The sequence below is a fragment of the Grammomys surdaster genome, unplaced genomic scaffold (assembly GCF_004785775.1).
Source record: "Grammomys surdaster isolate TR1022 unplaced genomic scaffold, NIH_TR_1.0 133, whole genome shotgun sequence".
NCBI classification, from domain to species: domain Eukaryota; kingdom Metazoa; phylum Chordata; class Mammalia; order Rodentia; family Muridae; genus Grammomys; species Grammomys surdaster.
The window spans coordinates 14661511-14682247 of NW_021604591.1; the positions used below are offsets into that span (position 1 = coordinate 14661511).

Consider the following 20737-nt stretch of genomic DNA (forward strand, 5'->3'; position numbering starts at 1 on the left):
CCTTCATGAGCAAGTTCTGAGACAGGAATAGGGAGGGACATTTGGGGTCATGGGGTGATAGATTCTTATGTCTCTAATCTGGAAAACCTGTTACCTACCAAAAGTTTCTCTCAGTAATAGTTGGCAGTGTATGGCATGTGCCTGGTCTTTTCCCCCTTATCTTATTACAAAAGACAAAAAAATAAAAGACATTACCCCATGAGGAAGAAAGTTCTCTTAAGAGAGAGAGAGAGAGAGAGAGAGAGAGAGAGAGAGAGAGAGAGAGAGAGAGAAGTTGGTGGCCAGTGTCAGCTGGTAAGATGCTTCAGCAGGTAAAGACAGGAGTCTCACGACCTGTGTCTATACCTGGAATCACAGTGGAAGGAGAGAATCAACTTCTAGAAGTTATTCTAGAAATATTACATATGTAATATTTTTAAAATTACGAAGTGTGGGGCTCACACCTTTAATCCTATCACCCGGGATCCAGAGGTAGGTAGATCTCTGTGAGTTTGAGGCTAGCCTCATTTATGTATTGAGACTTAGGCAAGCCATAGCTATCCCTCCCCCAACCTCTGCAAAAAAAAAAAAAAAAAAAAAAAAAAAGACTCCAAGGCCCTCCAACGGCTGGAACACCTGTTCTTTTCTATCAAAAGAGCTTGTAGTATCACTGTGACTCTCTCTCTCTGTGTGTGTGTGTGTGTGTGTATGTGTGTGTGTGTGTGTGTGTGTGTGATGACAGCACGGCCTGGCTTTGGAAGTCCTAGGTATTTCCTAATCTCTTCATCCACAATTCAAGTTATGGGCACACTGTGTGGCCAAATAAGGGTTTTAGATGTAAGGTGAGAACACACAAAATGAATTCACCCCTCCTTTCTTCCCACCCCCACCCCGTGCTGGTGACTGAACCCAGGACCTTGTACGTTTAGGCTGGAGTTCTACATTCCCAGTCACTCCTCAACTGAAGTCAATACTTTTGCTGTAGAGGAGCAAAAGTATTGACAACCTGGACATCGTCACTAGAACTACTGTGTCTTTAACACAAGACTTTATTTTTATAGCCAAGACATTTTCATAGAAAGGGCAGGGAGTGAGAGAAGAAATATATCTGCCACAAGAGAGAAGTGAAGCTTAAGAAACATCCTACTAGATGAAATAGAAGTCTGTCTCCTGAGCAACAGCTTCTCAACTCCAACGCAAGGCCTGAGAGAGTAAGATGGCTGTTTGCAGGAAACCTTATTCATGAGGTGGCTTCTCTGTGTGAGGATGTGCTGTCTTCTCCAAGGCTGCTCCCCTAGCTCTCTCCCACGAGATGCCAAAGAAACAATAATGCTGCCCTACCGAGTAACTGACAAAGTGGCTAGAAGGCCACCATCCAAGGTCCAGTCCAAGAAGGGTACATGGTGTCGTGGTGGGATTTCTTGGTTCTTCAGCACACTCTGTGAGTGAGCCTGGATTCTGGGGCCTTCTCTGTGAGTCTCATGTCTGGCCACACACAGAACTTGCAGCAGTTCAAAGCAGGCAGCTTTAGCAAGGGGGTAGCCTCTCCATCGCTGGATGTGCCGTCTCTCAGGAGTCCAGGTCTTGGTTTTTATTGAGCCACAGTCCTTTGTAACAGGCTATCGGTGTTGTGGGTGCTGATCATTTGTGAAACCTGGGAAGCAACAGAAGTTGTGAGACTCTTATTTTCAGGCCAATGACACTGTTGCTATGTTATAGAAAAAGCAATGGCAGATGGAGGAAGAGGCAGGCATGCCTGGGCTGAGAGCTTTGTTAAGATGGTTCATAAGGCCCAATTCTATCATGTAAAAACTTAAAATTAAAAAAAAATACCCAACAACAAAGAAAAACAAACTACAACAAAATAACACACACACACACACACACACTATGGCTCAAAACCATTATCTTTGGGACCAGTAGGATGGCTTAGTGGGTAAAGATGATTTTACTCCCGAGTCTGATGATCTGAGCTCAACACCCAGTACTAGTTATTCTGCCCTGCCAGAGTGCACATGCACACACAAAATAAAGAATTAATAATAAAAAAAAAGACACTAAAACCTCCTAGCTTTGAGTGATATTGCTTCTTGAAGCACTCTCTAAGATGACCTGAATGAATACAATGCATACAGGAGGCAGGAGGCGATGGGCCACTGGTGGGAGGATCCTCTGTGATAGCAAGGTTGGTAACATCTGCCTCAGATTGCACCTTGTGTTTGCTAACACCTGATCTGTGAGGCCTGAGCTGATCCTAGGGACTGTTGTGTCCGCACCTAGAAGTGTTTTGTTTGTTTGTTTTTTAAGGTCTCAAAGGTATAAAACAATTGGGCATACTAGAGTTAAAGATCTCAAGGCTAGCCTTTGGGATACTGTCTCAAACTCTCTCTCTCTCTCTCTCTCTCTCTCTCTCTCTCTCTCTCCTCCTCCTCCTCCTCCTCCTCCTCCCCATGTGTGTGTGTGTGTGTGTGTGTGTGTGTGTGTGTGTGTGTGTGTAGGGTGTGTATTCTCAGGATCAAATTGATATGTATAGCAGGCAGATGAGAAACACCTATGCTGAAGGAAAAAAAAATCAACTCCAAGGGATGGGGCAAGGGCTGGGGCTCAGTTGGCAGAGTTCTTCTTGGTGCGCACCAAGCCTTGAATTTGATCTCAGCACTCATATGCCAGGCACGTATATATGCAGGTGGTACATGCATATAGTCCCAGCACTAGGGAGGTAGAGGTAGGAGGATCAATAGTTAAATGTTAGCCTTGGCAAATAGCGAGTTTGAGACCAGAGTGGAATATATGAGACCCAGTCTTGAAACAGTAGCACTGAATCAAATCTGGGAAGACTATCTGAGGCTGGGGGGCTCACTATTGTAGACCTGAAGTCTGGGGGAACCACAGCCTCCTTCTTGGACAAGCCCTTTGCTAAGGGCCGACGGTTACAGAGTGTTCTTTTTTTCATGTATTTTTAAATTTATGCAGCTGGTTAGTTGTTTGAGAGATAGGATCTGTAGTGAGCCTGGCTTTGCACTTTCCATCTAACTGAGGATGACTGGGAACTTCCCTTTTCTTTAGTCAAGGTTATTCTGTGTCCTGGCTGTCCTGGAACTCACTCTGTAGACCCAGCTAGTCTTAAATTCACAGAAATCACCTGCTTCTTCCTCCCAAGTTTTGGGTTTAAAAGGCCTGCTCGGAGTAAGCCACTGTACTTGGTTTATGTGGTGCCGGGGATTGTTAGGCAAACACTCTGCCAAGTCATCCAATCCCTCAGGGCCCCCGATCTGTGACTTTTTGGAGAACAGTACTTACTGTTTCATGAAGTGAATTCGGGCTCTCCTCCGCACACCTGGAAGACCAGAGCAGAGACAAACAAGTCAGCACTGGTTGGTGGATCACTAGCGTCAAGCCTCAGAGCCCGAGAGGAAGGCAGCATGGTTAGCCAACACCCGCAGCTTCTGCTGGGGTGCTAGGGTGGTCCCCAGATTCTTCACATTTCACACTTTTGTTGTTTGACGTGTTTAAAATTATTCACTCATCCGTCTCATAATTTTAACAACCTTCATGAATGCTACTAGATTCTACTCTACTATATCCATCTTACATGTGTGGAAACTGAGGCACAGAGCATGTGAGTTGTCAAATAACTTGTCTGAAAGCCATGTAGCTAGTGGCAGAGACTTAATGCATTTTCTCTACTCTAGTTTGTACCTTAGATAAGCTTTCCTGGGGGCTGGGGGCCTAGCACAGTGGTGGGACACCAGGCCTGGTTCAAATTTCAATAGCACACAACAAAAGTTACTGTCTTTTGCAGCAGGCAACAACAGAACTCCGAGGGCATCCAGAGCAGTGAGGACACACTCCTTCCAGGATGCAGGGAGCAAAGAGAACTGTGCTGTGTTTGCTTCCTCAGAACATTCGTATATGTTTTTGAAGCAGAGTCTTAGGTGGCCCATGCTGGTCTCAAATTCAAATTCACTATGTAGCCAAGGCTGGCCTTGAACTCCTGATCCTTCTACCTTTACCTCCCAAGTACTGGGATTGCAGGCATGTGCAGCAGGCTCAGCTAGACCACTGGGGTTCTTATAACAGGGTATACAGGGGATAACAGTGTACCAAAGTATTTATGCTCTCAGCTGGTCTTCTCTGGGGTGGGGGCCCACAGCTGTCAGAAATTCAAAGGAATCTGCGACCTGGAAATATTAAGAGCCATTGATCTGGTTGGTGTCCCTGATGTTTCCTGCTTCCCTTTATAGCTGTCCAAGGGAGGAAAAGTGATGTGCTCAAGGCAGCAGAGGCGAACAGAAGGACCGGGATAGTCTGGGCTCTCCTCTTCTTTCCTGTTCATTTTATGAGAGCAGTGACTGCAGAGTTTGGGTGATACAGGAGCTAAGGGAAGCAGCCACATGACTCTCTCTGCAGTGCCACTGGGGAAGGGTACTTCTAGGAACAACATTTAAAGACCACAGGTGAGCTTTTTGGAGTATCGGGCTTTCATAGCTACGGCCAAGAGTCCCCATGTACCTAGCACATGGGCCCCAAGGACATTACAGATAGCACCTTTTAATGCATTTCTGGTATATAGGTAATATTCTACTCCTGGGTGGGCAGCTGAGACCCACTGAGGCCAAGATCAAAGTCATTCAAGGACAGAACAGTGGACTCAAATCTAGCCTTCGCCTGACTGCTAACACAGGTGGAATCTCGCTTTGGCCTCCTGGGTCAGGGGCAGGGCTGTGTGTAGAACCCCAGTGATCTAGCTGAGCCTGGGGCACATGCCTGTAACCCCAGATCAGTGGTAGAGAGCACCCAACATGCTCTGAGTTCAAGTCCCCGAATTCCTCAAGTCTCCAAAACCAGAAAGCCACTTTCAAGCCATAAGGATCATTGGAGGTAAGTTTACTAACTTACTGCTACCTTCCTGAACAAAGTACTCCTGGATACACACTTCAGGTAGCAAAATGAGGGCCCTTCAATGTCCCGTAGGCATTGACTCACAGTGAAAGTGGACAGCCACACCAAGGGATACCAGCAGAACCAGGATGCAGGCTACCAGCAGGCTGAGGGTAATGAGGCTACATGTCAGGCCTGAAAAAGACACACACGACACACACATTCAACACCAGATTCAGACACAGCGAGGAGCAGTCCCTCCTCCCAGAGAGTGTCACTGGCTAGCTTGTTTGTTTTTGACACCTGGTCTCACTATGCAGTCTTCATTTTGTAGCCCTGGCTGGCCTGGAACTCATGAAGAGCTGTGTGACTCCCATCCCTGGAGGCAGCCCCTCTGGTTGCATTTTAAGCAGACTTGCTTCTGGCTCACTTTAAATATCACTGGGGAATTTTATGTAGAAAATGCCATGTTACATCTGTATTTTGCTAATAAGACTTGGGAGCTGTTTCGAAGGAGGTAGACACATGTCGTGCCTAGTAATATGATTTTACTCTTCATGCAAAAAAACTTTTGGCTGGGCGGTGGTGGTGCATGCCTTTAATCCCAGCACTTGGGAGGCAGAGGCAGGTGGATTTCTGAGTTCAAGGCCAGGCTGGTCTACAGAGTGAGTTCCAGGACAGCCAAACTACACAGAGAAACCATGTCTACAAAACAAAACAAAACAAAACAAAACAAAAAACTTTTATTTGAATTTCACAAAAAAACAGACAGCTATATTTTCTTTGCATTTTACATGGGGTTAGAATGTTCACAGACCAACACTGGTCATTTGGCATCCTTCCCCTTTGAATCTAAAACCCCCAGTTTTGAGTGTTTACATACATGTATGTGAGTGTGCACATGGTGTATGCACACACGTGTGTGGGTATGGCGACCAGAGGAGCATGACAGGTGTCCTGCCCGGTCACTTTCTACCTCATCCTCTTGAGGCAGTGTCTCTCACTAAACCTGGCACTAGATTGGTGGCCAGAACACCCCAGAGGTCCTCCTGTCTCTACCCCATCCTCAAAAGTCAGGGTTACAGGTGTGTGTTGCTGGGCCCAGCTTTTTATGTGGACACTCAGGATTTGAACTCAGGGCTGTGTGCCTGCATAGCAACCGTCCTAATCTGAAAAGTCATCTCTCCAACTTCTGTCTCTGTTTTTGTTTTGTTTTTTTAAAGATAAGGTTTCCTGTCTCCCAGGCTGGTCTCTAATTCACTGTGGCCAAAGATGATCTTGAACTTCTGATTTTCCTGCCTCCACCTCTCAAGCGCTGGGATTACACTTGTTGGGCCACTCTGGGCATTTATGCAGGGTTAGAGGTTGAACTCAGGGCTTTGTGCATGCGAGGTAAGCACTCCACCAACGAAACTACATCCTCTGCCTCTTGGTTTTCTCCTTTTCAGTACAGTGGACTGTACTGTGTCTCTTTCTGCAAATGCATCCCTCCACCTCCTTTAGTCAGGCCAGCGCATCTTTCCCCAGCAGAGGCACAGGAAGTCTTATGGATACCCCGGAGTTTAGCCACCAGTGGCAATCTTAGCTGCTTCCTGTGTGTTACTTTTATAAACAGCCCCTCAAAGAACATTCTGGCATGTTCCTGTATGTAGGTGCCTTCCCGAGATAGAAGCTGAAAATGGGGACTACTAAACCACAGACGTCCATTTGGGTTGTAGTAGACTGCTGGGTGCCTTCCTTTATACTCCCACCCCACGGGGCACCTCACTGGGTGGCCAGATTAACAGTGTTTTAGTTTTTGTCAGTCCCGTGTGCCTTCACGGGAGAGAGAGGGAGACCATTGATTTTACTTCAATCCCGATTCTAGGTAAGCTTCAGCCTGTCTGCTCACATAAGCCACGTATGTGCTTGTTCTTCTGTGAGTCAGGTATCTGTTCACTTGCCTGATTTTCGCAAGCTATTTAAACTGCATGGCTTGTGTCCTTAGTGTCCTAGATCCTTCTCCAATACCCTCTGGCCTCAGACCAGCCCCATCGTTGACCTCCCTACAGGGCTGAGGTGCAGAGCCCAGCCTCCTGGGTGAAAGGACAGAATCGTGGGTTTGGGCTCCAGGTTAAGAAGTCTAGAAAGCCCTCCGCATGTGAGGGAGGAAGTGAATATGCACTAGGTGTGTATCATACGCCAAGGACAGTGCCAGCTAAACGCTTCGGCTTTTGAGGACAAGAGGCGGGAGTTGTTTTACTGTTCCCTCTCACTTCATAGTTCTGAGAAACTAAGGCCTAGGCTGGGGATACAGCGCAGCTGGTTGAGTGCTGGCGGAAACCAGGTCATGGAGGCACTTTGCAGAGCTTGGCAAATTTGCTACAGCTCACCCAGTTGGTGAGCTCTAAATGAGGGTAGCTGATGGCATGCAAGCTATATGTCCAGGCTTTCATGGTGGTACAGCTAGCATCAGAGTGTCAGGGTCCTCTCCAGGGGAGGACGGGCAGGCTAAACAAAGCTCCTTTGGAGTGAAATGGTAGCCAGAAATATGCTGTTGCAGTTGGAGGAGAATGGTGGTTTATTTCAACTGATCGCTGCCTCTTTCTCTATAGAAGTGTTCTCTCTCTCTCTCTCTCTCTCTCTCTCTCTCTCTCTCTCTCTTCTCCCTTCTTCTTCTCTCCCTCTCAATATTTTTGCCCCCTCCCCCTTCCCATTTATGTATCCATAAATATGCAGCTATGTGTGTTTCTTTTTAAAATTTACTTATACACAGGGTCTCATTCTGTAGCTCGGTGAGGCCTAGAACTCACTATGTAGTCCAGGCTAGCCTCAGACTTATACTGATCCTCCTGCCTCAGCCTCTTGAGTGCTGAGATTACATACAAGAACCACCATGCCTGGCTTATTTATTTCTGAGACAGTATTTCAGTATGTTATACAGACTACTCTCAAACTTATGAGCTCAAGTGATCCCCCTGCCTCAGCCTTCTGAAAAGCTAGGCCAATAGAGGCTGTATTTTGTGGGGTTTGCTTTTATTTTTGTTGCCCAACTCTCAATCCTTCTAATAAAGTTTTCAGAGCATAATATATTATAAAATAAAGTCAACTGTGTCTTCCCCTTCATAGTCAGTAATACTTTGCCTTTCTGCTCGTGGCTTTGGGTTTTCTTTTTTGATTAGTATTTTGATTTGTTTGAGACAGAGTCTCTTATAGCCCAGGCTGGCTTCAAACTTGCTTTGTAGGTGAGGAGGACCTTGAACTTCTGATCTCTTGTCTCACCCTTCCAGGTGCTGGGATTATAAGCATAAGGCACCAAACCTGGCCAGGTTCCAACTTTCTGTCCACAGTGACCTCAGGAGGCAGTGTCTTTCAGTCTCCAATACCCTACAGGGAATACCTCCGCTGGGGCTTTTGTATGTTGCAGTGAAGCAAGTCAACCTGCACCCAGCAGTCCTGGGATGGTATTGTAGTTTGTTCTCTGGGTCGTGGCAGATGCAACTTTCTGTTTGTCACCAGTAACTTTAGGGGGTTGAAGTTAGTATTTTTCCAGAAATACATCTGAACCTGTGTGTCAGGAGCCATAATGTAACAAGCTAATAATTAGCAGGTGATCATCCTGAAATGCTTTCCTTGGATTATTATATAATCTGTGACAAGTGAGTGCTTATTCAGCAAGGCTGTAAGGAACTTATTTTAGGAAAGATTCCTGCTATTAATATGCTTTTTCTATTATTATTATTACTATTATTATTAAACAAATATAACAATCATTAAGCAATAGCACACTCCTTTGGAGCAGATATCTGCAGATCCATTAAGATGTTCTGTCTTGTAGTGATGCTATATAGACAAACAGATGACTTCTTAAGTCTTAATGATGATCCTATAAGAATTCCTAAAATTATAACAATGATTATTAAGCTCTTTATAGTGAGACTGCTAATAGGTCCCTTTCTGATAGTCAAAACTGCAATGAGAACTCTGCCAGTCTCCCAAGTGGCATCAGTTAATTGCTTTTAGATAGTAACCAGACTTTCTCCTACTCAGAGCACATTCTAAGAGGTTGTAAAACAATTAACCACAGGTCATAAATAGGGAACTAATGATTTATTATAGGTGCTAGGACAGAAGATAAAATATGGCCTGGGTTTATCTATACAAAACTTCACTAATAACTTAGTTATAGTTTTAAACCTTCAGTGAACCTGTGGAGCCAGACAGGTGATGGATGTTTAGCCAGATAATTACTCCTAATGGATATGCATGTAAACATTCTCTGTTGTAAACTTCTATTTCAATTTATGATTTGAATTTTGGTGTGAACTTGTGATGAACATTGTAACATGTGACCATGTACTCTGAAAGATGTGTAAGTACTGAGGACAAAGAGATGAGAGACAGATACAATGGAGAGAGAGAATAGAATTTTTTGCCTTTCCTCACTTAGAGTAGTATATAGAATACAAATTTTTCCCTTTTCCCAGATAGAATAGAAATTTTCCTTTTCCCCACTTAGGACCTTTCCACTTTTCTCCTTAGATAGCTTTTATAGGAAACTTTTAATAAACTCTATAATCACTTCTCTAAGTGTCTTTTCTTCCTGCGACCTCAGACTAGCAGACATAAGTTAGAGCCCAGCAGTTCCTGCTGAGATAGAACAAAGGCTATTTATTTAATCCTTTGCTGTTTTTAGGATGAGGTAATAAGTGCAAGAAACTGCAGTTTCTGGCCTCAGAGGATCATAGAAGATAGATCAGCTACAGTAGCATAGTAACTTAGATAAGTAAATGTTTATTATATAACAACCCTAAATATCTCGTAAGACCAAGTCTTACCCCCCAACCCCCGCTGATGCTCTTCCCCCTCCACTGCCTCAAGAAGAACTGACAAGAAGAAGAAAGAAGATGACTTCCCCCTCAAGCTGGGGCTGGCTCCCCGGCACCTGTGTCTTTAAAGGAAGCACACATGTACCTACTCCAGCTGAGATGCCTGGATTCAATCTTTAGCATGTTGGGATACCAACCTTTGTGTTAGATGCTCTGTTAGAATTCAAAACTGGAAAAGAGAGAAGAGCTGGTCCTTTGGACTGGAAGCTTTTGCTTGTTGACAGCTTGATTGTGACATGATTTGCAAACCTGAAACTTCATCTGTTAAAAGTATACAACTTTGAGCAGGCTGCACATGCCTACAGTTCCAGAACCTGTGAGCCTAAGGCAGAAGACTTGTGCATTGGAGACCAGTCTGGGTTAAACAGCTCCACCCAGCCTGCATCTACATGGAAAAACCATGACTCTATGAAAACTTAAAGACACACTCAGAGGGCTTTAGAGTCTTCTTAGAGGTGTGAAACCATCATGCCTTTAACTCTAGGGCATCTTGAGAGTCCCAGAAAAACCAAAACTTTGTATTGGTTAAGGCTTTTGCGTTATTCCCCGATGCCCTTCCCTTAGGCAGCCATTCATCTATCTCTGTCTCTGTGACCTTAAGAACCTCGGACATTTCACATCTATGCAGCCACACAATATATGGTCTTCATTGTATCAAGACAAGGCTCACTAAGTAGACCTGGCTAACCTGAAACTTGCTTCATAGACCAGGCTGCCCTTGAACTCACAGAGCTATGCCCACCTCTCTGTCTCTGAGTACCAGGATTAAAGATGTGGGCCTCACTACCTGTCTAAAGTGTGTTTTGTTTGTTTGCTTGTTTGTTTGTTTGTTTCTATAACTGACCCTTCGCTGTGCATTTTCAAGATTCATCCTAACTTAAACATGTATCAGTATTTTATTTTGGGGGAAGATGGCATTTGAGACAGGATCTTTCATAGCCCAGGCTAGCCTCAGATCTTACATAGCCCAGGCTAGCCTCAGATGTGATATATAGTTGAGGTTAACTTTGAGTTCCTGATTCTCTTGCTTCTACCAATGAGTGCTGGGGTTACAAATGTGTGCCACCACGTCTGGACTCTTTCTTTTTACAATCAGGGATTCTCTACATAGCTCAGGCTAACCTCGGACTTGTGGTCTTGCTCCCATTTCCTGAGTGTTCGGAGTATAGGCCTGAACTCCCACACCCAGCCAGTGCTCAACTCTTTTTTAAAAACTTACATTTATTGATTGATTGACTGCACGATATGGACAGTTTAGTGCCATGGCACACATGTGGAAGTCAGAGGACAACTTGCAGGACTCAGTTTTCTCCTTCTACCATGTGGGTCCTAGGGACTGAACATGATCAGGCTTGGCAGCAAGAGCAGCTACTAGCCAAGCCATTTTGTGACTCTACGACTTCATTCTGCGAGTGCCCTTGTGGCACCTGAATTCTGTCTTGTTGAGGAACATCTGGGTTGTGAGTACTTTTCTGGCTATGACGAGTTGTGCTGCTGTGAGCATCTGAAGGCAGAGTTTGGCTAGATGTGTTTTCCTTAAGGTCTGACTCTGGAATGATTTGTGAGTGTGGCCTCCTGAGACTAAGTTGCTGTCATACATAGGGTACCTTTTGTTGACACCAGCTTGGAGCTAGAGAAATAGGCTACAGAACCAAGACTTCATAAGTGTTTGTACAAGGAAGGAAGAGAGGAAGGAAGGAAGGAAGGAAAGAAGGAAGGAAAGAAGGAAGGAAGGAAAGAGAAGGGGAAAGGGAGGAAGGGAAAGTGAAAAGCTGCCTTTTTTTATGTGAGTGCAACAATGGAAAACTTACCCTTCTGGGTCTTTGGTTTGGGGAGTGGGCATTGTTTCTTTTTCATCTTTGGGGTAGTCTTCTTGATTGGGGCAGTTGTGGGAAGGACATCAACTATAGAAAGAAACAAGAACCATATCTTAGTCAGATAAGCAGCAGGGCTTCCAGGCAGACTGTGTGCCTTTCTTCTAGGCATTGATGCCCTCATGATTGTTGCCTTGGCTAGCATAGAATTTCAGGTCACAGAGCACAAGAATTCATATCTGGTTTCTCAGTTCTCAGATGAATGGAGAGCCTATGGGTGGGGCTTAGCTGGGTGTCCCGAGCAGAGCCTTGTGCCGGTCATTAACAACTGTGCAGCCTCGGCTAAGCTGTCTGTTCCTCAACGTCCCATTTGCTGTAAAGAAGATGACTTCTGCCAGGCAGTGGTGACACTGGCCTTTAATTTAAGCACTTGGGAGGCAAAGGCAGGTGGATTTCTAAGTTTGTGGTCAGCTTGGTCTACAGAGTAAGTTCTAGGAGAGCCAGGGCTACACAGAGAAACCCTGTATCAAAAAAAAAAAAAAAAAAGATGCTTTCTACTTAGTTGTGAGAATTAGGAGAGCAGTGTGCCTAGTGAAGTATACTATAGGCATGACTGTGATTGGCAAAAGACCTTGGGTTGCTGTCTTTACTCTAGTCTGGTGTGGTAGCACACACCTTTTTTTTTTTTTTTTTTGGTTTTTTGAGACAGGGTTTCTCTGTGTAGCCCTGGCTGTCCTGGAACACACTCTGTAGACCAGGCTAGCCTCGAACTCAGAAATCCACCTGCCTCTGCCTCCCAAGTGCTAGGGTTAAAGATGTGCGCCACCACTGCCCGACATTATTTGCTTCATCTTAACACTCAAAGATGCAGGGGTCTTTCAGCTGCTCAGTGGTGAGCCTGGGAGGGAGATAGGATAGCAGAGGGGTGAAAACAAGAGAAGGTTGTTCTGTTTTAATTTCATCTTGCTCTAAGTCAGGTCACTCCATGATCTGTGAGTTCAACCTCTCCCTCTCTGTCTTTTTTTGAGAGGGACAAGTCCTTGGAATCCATAGTATGCTTGAGGGTCTGTTTTCCCCAATACTCTATGAACTACTCAATCTTCTCTAAAACGCTGAGACCCTACAACGAGGCAGGTAGGCTCAGGCTCTGGGGGTCTGTCACTGGGGAGATTGTATCCAAGAAGGAACTTGGGAAGACACTGCTGTTCATAGGTTGTTGAACAGTACACAGGACATGGAAACATGAAAGCCAGGATAGGCAGAGATGGAAAATCACCATCTTGTCTCAGACCCTGAAGCACTAGGAAGGCAGGGGCCTCATAGAAATAAAACCAAAACCAAACGAAACCAAACCAACAAACAAAACTCCAAAAAATAAACACAAAGCCCAAGTTTCAAAGTGGGCTTCTGCCCATCCATACTTTACCCAACCCCCACCTCACCAACATGAAACCAGAGATCAGAGAGACCATGGAGGCCTCGCTCTGTTTCTGGTGTCACTGTTGTGTCGTTATAACTCTGGCACTATTCCCAGCTGTCTCTGTACCTCCTTAGGCCCAGCGGCCTAACTTCTGGGGATGTCTGGGGTGCTCATGACTGTCAGCCCCCAGGTGAGCATGAGGCAAGACAATGAAAGTCCAAGTCCTGGACTGAGCTGAAGAAAGAACTATAGCCAACTGCTGGCCTGAGAGAATCCACCCCAGGAGAGGAATCCTCACTGTCCAGTATGGCTAGTCTGAACACAGATATGCCGTATGCATAAAATATGTATCAAATGTCACGTATGGAAAAATAGGTCACCTGTTGAAATGCCAATGTTGTTTCGATAAGTTGGGTTCAGCCAAATGCACTTATTTCTTCTTAATTAGATGCCCCTTAGAAAATGGAAAATGGTGTCTAAGGTTTGCAATGTACTTCTGCATGCACATGGTCATTTATTTAATGAAACTGCAGCTTCCTAGAAGTAGAGGCGAGCCAGCAGCTGCCTTGTACAGATAGGGAAACTGAGGCTTTGGGAGGGGAAGAGCATGTGATGGATTGGTAGCCAGGCTAAGCTTGAGGTCCAGTCTCTTTGCCCATTGAAGCCCCAAGTGTGGATTTGAGCCACTGAACCTTACAAAGAATGCTGAAGACAACTGCTTCTCTGCTACCTCAGAAGCACTCTGAGTGTGTGCCCAGACAGTGAGAGTCTGTATGCACTCGGGGTCCTGAGGTTGCCGTCTTTGTCTCCATCAGAATCATAAGCATCCGCCTCTGACTGACTCCCATCCAAAGTGAGGGAACAAATATACCATCTGCTGGGTGGATGGACGTATTAAGCGACCTTGCTGTATGTGACCCTCAAAGGTGTTTGGCCTGGGTAACCCTCAATGTATCTTTTCTATTAGTCTTAGCAGTGGTGTGACTAGTCATGGCTGCAGAGTGAGGCCCACTGAGAGTGGGCAGCTTCAGTGTCCAGTGTGTGGGTGTGTGTGTGAGTGTGTGTGCAAGCATGTGTATGTGCGCATGTAAGTGCACATCTGTATGAACATATGTATGTGTGTGTACATGTGTATACATGTGTGTACGTGTGTGTGTGTGTGTGCTTATTCATAGCCTTGAGAACATTCTTACCCACAGTCAGGTTTGTCCCACTCCCAAAGACCATCTTGGGGCTCCCAACTGTCGCACAGAAGTAGAAGTCACTGTCCTCTGGTTTCACATTCATGATACTGAGAGAGGGCCCGGTTGACGGAATTATATTCTTCTTCTCCCTTTCACCATACGTAACTCCTTTAGAAGAACTCCAGGAGGCCAGGAATTCAAAGTGCTTGCCCTTGGTAGGGTCCTGGTGCTCTCTCAGCCAGTAGATGACTGCTGACTTAGAGTTGCTTTTAATCTCACAGGAGATTTTTGCGGTACCGTTGGTTTGAACCAGCAGGAATGGAGGGGTCTGAATGAGGGCAGAGCTGCTCCAGAGAGCTACAAGAAACCAGAAGAAATAAACCAGGCTACTGCTATACACGGCAATCTTAGCACTCTGTGGGTAGAAGTACAGGACCAGAACTTCAAGTTTGGTTACCTAGTGAGTTCAAGCTCAGCCTGGGCTACATGAGAACTTAAAAAAAAAAGAAAGAAAGAAAGAAAGAAAGAAAGAAAGAAAGAAAGAAAGAAAGAAAGAAAGAAAAGGTAGGGCTGGAGAGATGACTCAGCATTAAGAGCACTGGCTGCTCTTCTAGAGGCCCTGAGTCCAATTCCCAAAAATTGTATCATGGTAACTCACACCCGTCTATGATATGACCACGTGCCCTCCTTTGGCATGTAGGTATACACGCAGACAGAACACATAAATAAATACATTTTGTTGTTGTTGTTTCCGAGACAGGGTTTCTCTGTGTAGCTCTGGCTGTCCTGGAACTCACTCTGTAGACCAGGCTGGCCTGGAACTCAGAAATCCGCCTGCCTCTGTCTCCCAAGTGCTAGGATTAAAGGCATGCACCACCACCGCCAAATAAAACTTTAAAAAGTTAAGTAATTCTTAAGAAAGGAAAGAAAAAAGGAGGAAGGGAGGGAGAGAGAGGGAGAGAGACGCGGACTTGTGAAGTAGCTCAACAGGTAAAGGTGTTTAGTACCAAGCCTGAGTTCAACCCCTAGCGCAGTGGTGGGGCCTCAGAATCACAATGAGTTTGTGTCACAGGCAAACAGGAAAAATCTGCCTGGTGAAAGAGTCAGGGTATTAACAACACTCGATGTCTTCTGAATTTAGAACTCACATTGACTGCAAGGCACGCAATTCTGAGTGTGCCTTTAGCACGGCTTTTGATTAGCAACACATTTCTATGAGTGGCCCTTGGCATAAGCTATCTTAGAGAAGTCTCAGACTGGCTCCGGGATATTTATCCTCCTTACACTGAGGAGAAAACCCTGGCATGAGGCTACCTCATTTGGAGTCTCACTGGATTCAAATCCAAAGAGTCAGAGTAGAAAGGCAAAGCTAGCCGTCCACCTCACCTGTGTAGATAGGCCTTCAGGGGCTCTAAGCAGCTGAAAAAGTTCTAGGGCAAGCTGGGAGAAGAATTTGGAGTCATAGGCACAGTGTGGTTTAGACAGTCTGAGATTTCAGGACCGAGGGAAAGGAGCTGACCCTGGGAGGTCGTTACTTCCTAGTCCTTCCAGGGGTCCATTACTGACTTCTCACGCCTCAGGGCAGGGCAGTTAATACAGAAGCAAGCTTGGAAGTTCATTTTGTGTCCGATGGGAAAGAAGACGGGGCAGACAGAGGGAGTTGCTTGCTGTTGACGGTTGGAAAGAAAAGAAAGGAAGGCAGGCATGATGGTGCACACTTAGAATCCTAACACTTGAGAAGCCGAGTCAGGAGGATTTCTTTGAGTTTGGGGCCAGCCTGGGCTACATAGTGAATTTCAGAGGAAAAAAGGAGAAGTTAAGTCATATGTAAACAGTGAAGCGCTCACACAGGTAATCTTACGCACACACTGGAGGTACCCATGTGAGCACTCACACAGGTAAATTCTGCTGGCAAGTCTAACGGTCTAAGGAGATGTTCTAGGCACCAAGAGAAATCTCAAGGAGCATCAGACCAAGTTTCTTTCACATCCAAGACCGTGAGGGTGTCAACAAACCTGTTTGATCTAGAAAGCCTTTTTTCTTTGGCTTGCAACAGAGGGCCACCCTACAGATCATGGCCAAGATATAATGCCAAGGACAGGCATGGCTAAGCAGAGGCCAGAGGATGTATGAGCCCAGAAGAACCAGCTGCTTGGTGTTAATAGCACAGATCCCTCCCTGTAATTGTGGCTCGGGCCTTCCGAAGGACGCCATCACGGCCTTCCCTAGGACTGATGTGATGAACTAATCCTGAATCCACCCTCAGACCACGCCGAGCCTCTGCTTGCATGGAGCTGCTGCGTCCCCCTTCCCCAAGTTTCAGGCTACCATTTCTGTCCCATCGCAGCCATTTTTATTGCTTTGAGTTACTGGCCTCTTTGGGGAAGTTAATAGGAAATGATGATGTCCATATATATTGCAGTACGTCAGGCACAGTGTGTGCACTGCCTGATTTAATCCTCACTAAATCTTTTGGGGAGAGACTAATTTTTCATGGGAGCAAACAGAGCTCCAGGGAAAGCTGTACTCAACGTCCCACAGTCTGTGTGAAGTGGACTCGCACTCAAATGGGGATCATAGGACTCGGGTGAACGAACTCTGGGCCTCCCAATTGAGAAGACCTATACACATAGTGGGGGCACAAATACATAGATGGCAGGAGCCTTTCCACAAAGTCCAGAGGACATGCACAGCCAGGCTTTATGTCACATTTGATCTGCTTGGTAGCCCAGGATTCTGTTTTCAGAGGAACCTGGTATTCTAGAATGATCAGAGGTAGCTTTAGTGGCTTTGTTTTATTATTTCCTCTTTTGACCAGTTGAGCTAACCTGGTCAGAGGCAGGGACTGGCCTGCCCTGTCTCCCTCAGTAGTATAATCAGTTTGGGGCTTTAGCCTGCTACCAGACCAGTGGCTATTGGAAGAGTCTTCCTCTAAAAAGCCAACTCTCTGGGTTGATCACAATGACAATCTTTAGGCCACACCTCTGTGCCAGTTCCAACATTCCATCTGCAGTGTCACTTCTTGGAGGGATGGGAGAGATGCTGAGAACACTGGAGAGCCAGGAGGTCATAATGAGTACCCTGCCACAGTTGTCCAATTTACCAGAAGCACTTTCCCGGAAGTAATAAGAGTACGTCTACAGGGCCTCTGGGAGCTTCATGGGGTACATCTCTGTGGGCACCCTGAACAGCAACAACATTTCCCCTTCAGTTTTGGATCTCTTTCTTCCCTTTTCTTCCATTTTTCCTTCCTTCCCTTTTAGTTCAGGCTGTGGGACAGAGGTAACTTCTGTCCTGGGCATCTCAGACCTTTCTGGGTAATGAGGAGGAATCTTTTCGTTTTCAGGGTCTCTCTGCCTACCAGCCTCCCCTTTTTCACAGCCCAGCTCCGGTCTATTCCTCCTGTTGCTGAGACTGCCAGGCCTAAGTTCCCAGCTGTAGTACAGATTTGGAGTAGCCCCACTCTGGGTCTTACCTGCCAGCTTCATACTGAAGACCAGCCAGAGCCACGGCTGCATCGTGGCACTCTTTGGGGCACCTGTTCCCCTCAGGGCTCTGTCAACTGAAAGATAGATTAGGATCCAGCTTGGGCGGGTGGGGCACCCTGAACGTTAGTGTGCTAAGAGGGCGGGGCCACCAGGGCAGGGGTGGAGTCGTGGTGTGTGTGTGTGTGTGTGTGTGTGTGTGTGTGTGTTGAGCGCTCCCCACAGCCTTCATCCTCATCCTCTACAGCATCAAAAGCCTTGACTTTTCAAAGAGCCCACCACCAGGACTCTCTTCTGGTGAGAGGAAGTGATAGATCTCAGTCTCAGTCATGCCAAGGAGTTGCACCTGTGTGATGCCTCTTGGCCCTGGGGAGAACTCAGGACAAAACCCTGATACCTTGGGACAACTGAGTCACAGCGGTCAGCATGCTCCAGGTCTCACAGTTTTGTGAAGCTTGGCCCTAATTCACACACTTCCTCACATTAGTTCTTTCTGTGCAGCTAGAGGAGGGGTTCATCTTGGTTTGAGGACACAGTCCATTGTGGAGGGGAACACGTGGCGGCAGGAGACTGAGGCTGTATGTGTGTGGCCCAGCAAGGAGATGAGTTATGGAGACCCTCCCAGTGCTAGAGTTCAGCTGGGCGGGAGTGATGGAGACCGCCTGTGAGGGTGGAAGGAAAATTAACCAGCACAGAGACAAAGGAGGGAGAGAGGCAAGCTGGAAGGCTACGGAGGGGCCCAGACCGTGCCCGAAGGTGAGGCAAAGTCAAACCTAGACCTAGAGCCCTACGGACTGGACTGTGGTGTCTGTATGTCTCCCCTCCCCTGCCCTGCCTAACAGTGCTGTATGCCCTGGGGCTTCTTTATCAGTTTTGAGATCAAAGCCCCATCAAGAACCCATGAAGAGCAGGGAGGCCTGTGGAGGTTGGCAGAGGTGAGTTGAAAGAGTGGTTGTTCAGGGAAACTGGACCCTTAGTGATCTGTCTGCTGGGGAGAGAGGCTGGGGAAGGACTGTGAGAGATACACCACAGAACATTTTGGGGGGTTCATCGAGCAGCAGCCAGGCCGGCCCTGGAGCCATGTACACGGTGAGCTGGAGTTTCAGAAGAGTGGATGTGGTAACAGTAGCGGCTAAAGCTGGCAGTGAGGTCAAGATACGGTCACCTCAGTGTCCAAATCCGTTATTCTTTCCACCCTACTCTCGCCAGTTTCTGGTGACAGGGGCAGAAGCTGAGGCAGGCGTTCGAAGGTTCTCGAGACACAGGAGGAAATGGTCATGTCCTCATGGCCGAGTCTCAGAGGTCTCTGCCCTCTGAGAGTCCGGCTGGTCTCCACCATACAATCCTCTTATCTTTGTTCCCAGGTGAACCTGCTAAGGCCCAGATGTGCACAAGGTAGACAGCCCTAGGAAAACCACAGAGTAGTAGTTCTTAAAATCGAGGTAAGATGCAGGGATCCCAAAGTGGACCACGTGAGAGGACACAGTATGTCTGCCGAGGGATGGATGGTATGCTCGCTCCCCGTCTGGCGCTTGTGCCAGAACCTGGTAACCGCTCTTTGTGTTGAATGTAGTTATTCTTCACAAATGGAACTGTTCACCATATGTCCTTAGTAAACTGCGACTGTGGGTTTGGGAGCAGGGGTTTCAGGTTCGGGATAACGCTCAACTCCTCCTTCTACCTCACCAGGACATCTTAACTCTTTTCTGCTTGTAAGCCCTTTCAACCCCTCAAACTTTTCCATGTCCCCAGGTATAGGTCTATGGAACATTTATACAAAACAATCGTTTACTGATGACTAGTCATAAAACAAATCTGTTTTCTTCTACTTTTTAAAAAGATTATATTTTTGTGTGTTTGTGGGCCAGGAGAGTGCGTCAAATACGCTGGTGTTATGGAATGTTATAAGCCACCTGATACAGGAGTTGGGAGCCTAACTCGGGTCTGTTGGAAGAGCAGCGAGCACTCTTAACCTCTGAACTGTCTCTCCAGGTCCCACTAAAATTATTTTAAAGAAAAATTTTGCTCTAATATGTTACCATTTATTAACGATTAAAGTAAAAGTTCATACTAAAGGGATGGTGGTGCTTGTTTATTTTTATATGAAGAATTAAATCCGGCCTGAGTATTTGATTCTCCAGAACATAGAACATCAGAGTCGACTGCCATTTTGATTTTATAATTATCAATGCAGAGAAAGCTGCTTTATATAGATATAGCACAAATGGAAGACATATGTTTAGATGTAGTTCAGAAATTGTTGGCCTAATCCCTAGCCAAAATCCATTTAATAATTTAAAACACTTTTAAAGGTGTATTTATTTTATTCTATGCGTGTGAGTGTTTTGCCTGCGTGTGTGCATGTGTATCACATACATGTCTGGAATCTGGGGCAGTTAAGAGTGTTGGATCTCCTGGCACTGGAGTTACAGATGGTTGTGAGCTGCTATGTGGGTGCTGGAAACAGAGCCCAAATCCTCTGCAAGAGCAGCCAGTGCTCTTAACCACTAAGTCATCTCAGCATGGTTTTTGTTTGTTTTGTTTTGGATAAAATACAGGTCAGCAACTCAGACATCAATTATGAAAATCAAACATTCTAGCATGGCAGTGATGGCACACACCTTTAAGCCCAGAACTCAGGAGACAGGTATCTCAATTTGAGGCCAGCCTAATCTACAGAGTGAGTTCCAGGACAGCCAGGGCTACACACAGAAACCCTGTCTGGAAAAACAAAACAAAACAAACAAATGAACAACAACAACAAAGCCCAAACAAATAAAAAACCCCAAATCAAACATTCTAACATCGTACAATATAAAATATACTAATTGAATAGTTGCATGATAAGGGGTGGTGAAAAGCACTAACAGTTCTTGTTTCTGTAATTAAACCACGGTGTCTCTCCAGGAGCAGAGAGTTTAGTACATCTATTACGAACACACAATTCACAACATGAACTTGTCTCAAATCTGACTTCAGTGGCTAATGTTCTGTGACATGATGGGACGTGCAGGGCCAAGAGCCCTCACTGAAGGTTCAGAGCCATGTGATAAAATGAAAGTACGCTCTGCATTCATCAGACACTTGATTTTTCTTTCTTTCTTTC

The 20737-nt window shown here is 46.0% G+C and overlaps 1 protein-coding gene across 1 annotated transcript; it reads right to left on the reverse strand.

Moving 5' to 3' along the window:
- Window positions 1-1008: 1008 nt before the first annotated feature.
- Cd8b (CD8b molecule) lies at window positions 1009-17728 on the reverse strand. Its single transcript, XM_028762428.1, has 6 exons — window positions 17622-17728; window positions 14156-14503; window positions 11540-11632; window positions 4966-5055; window positions 3280-3316; window positions 1009-1633 (listed from the first exon to the last, which is right to left on the reverse strand). The coding sequence occupies exons 1-6, from the start codon at window positions 17662-17664 to the stop codon at window positions 1621-1623; spliced, it is 624 nt and encodes a 207-aa protein (XP_028618261.1). The 5' UTR covers window positions 17665-17728; the 3' UTR covers window positions 1009-1620.
- Between the last annotated feature and the right edge of the window lie 3009 nt (window positions 17729-20737).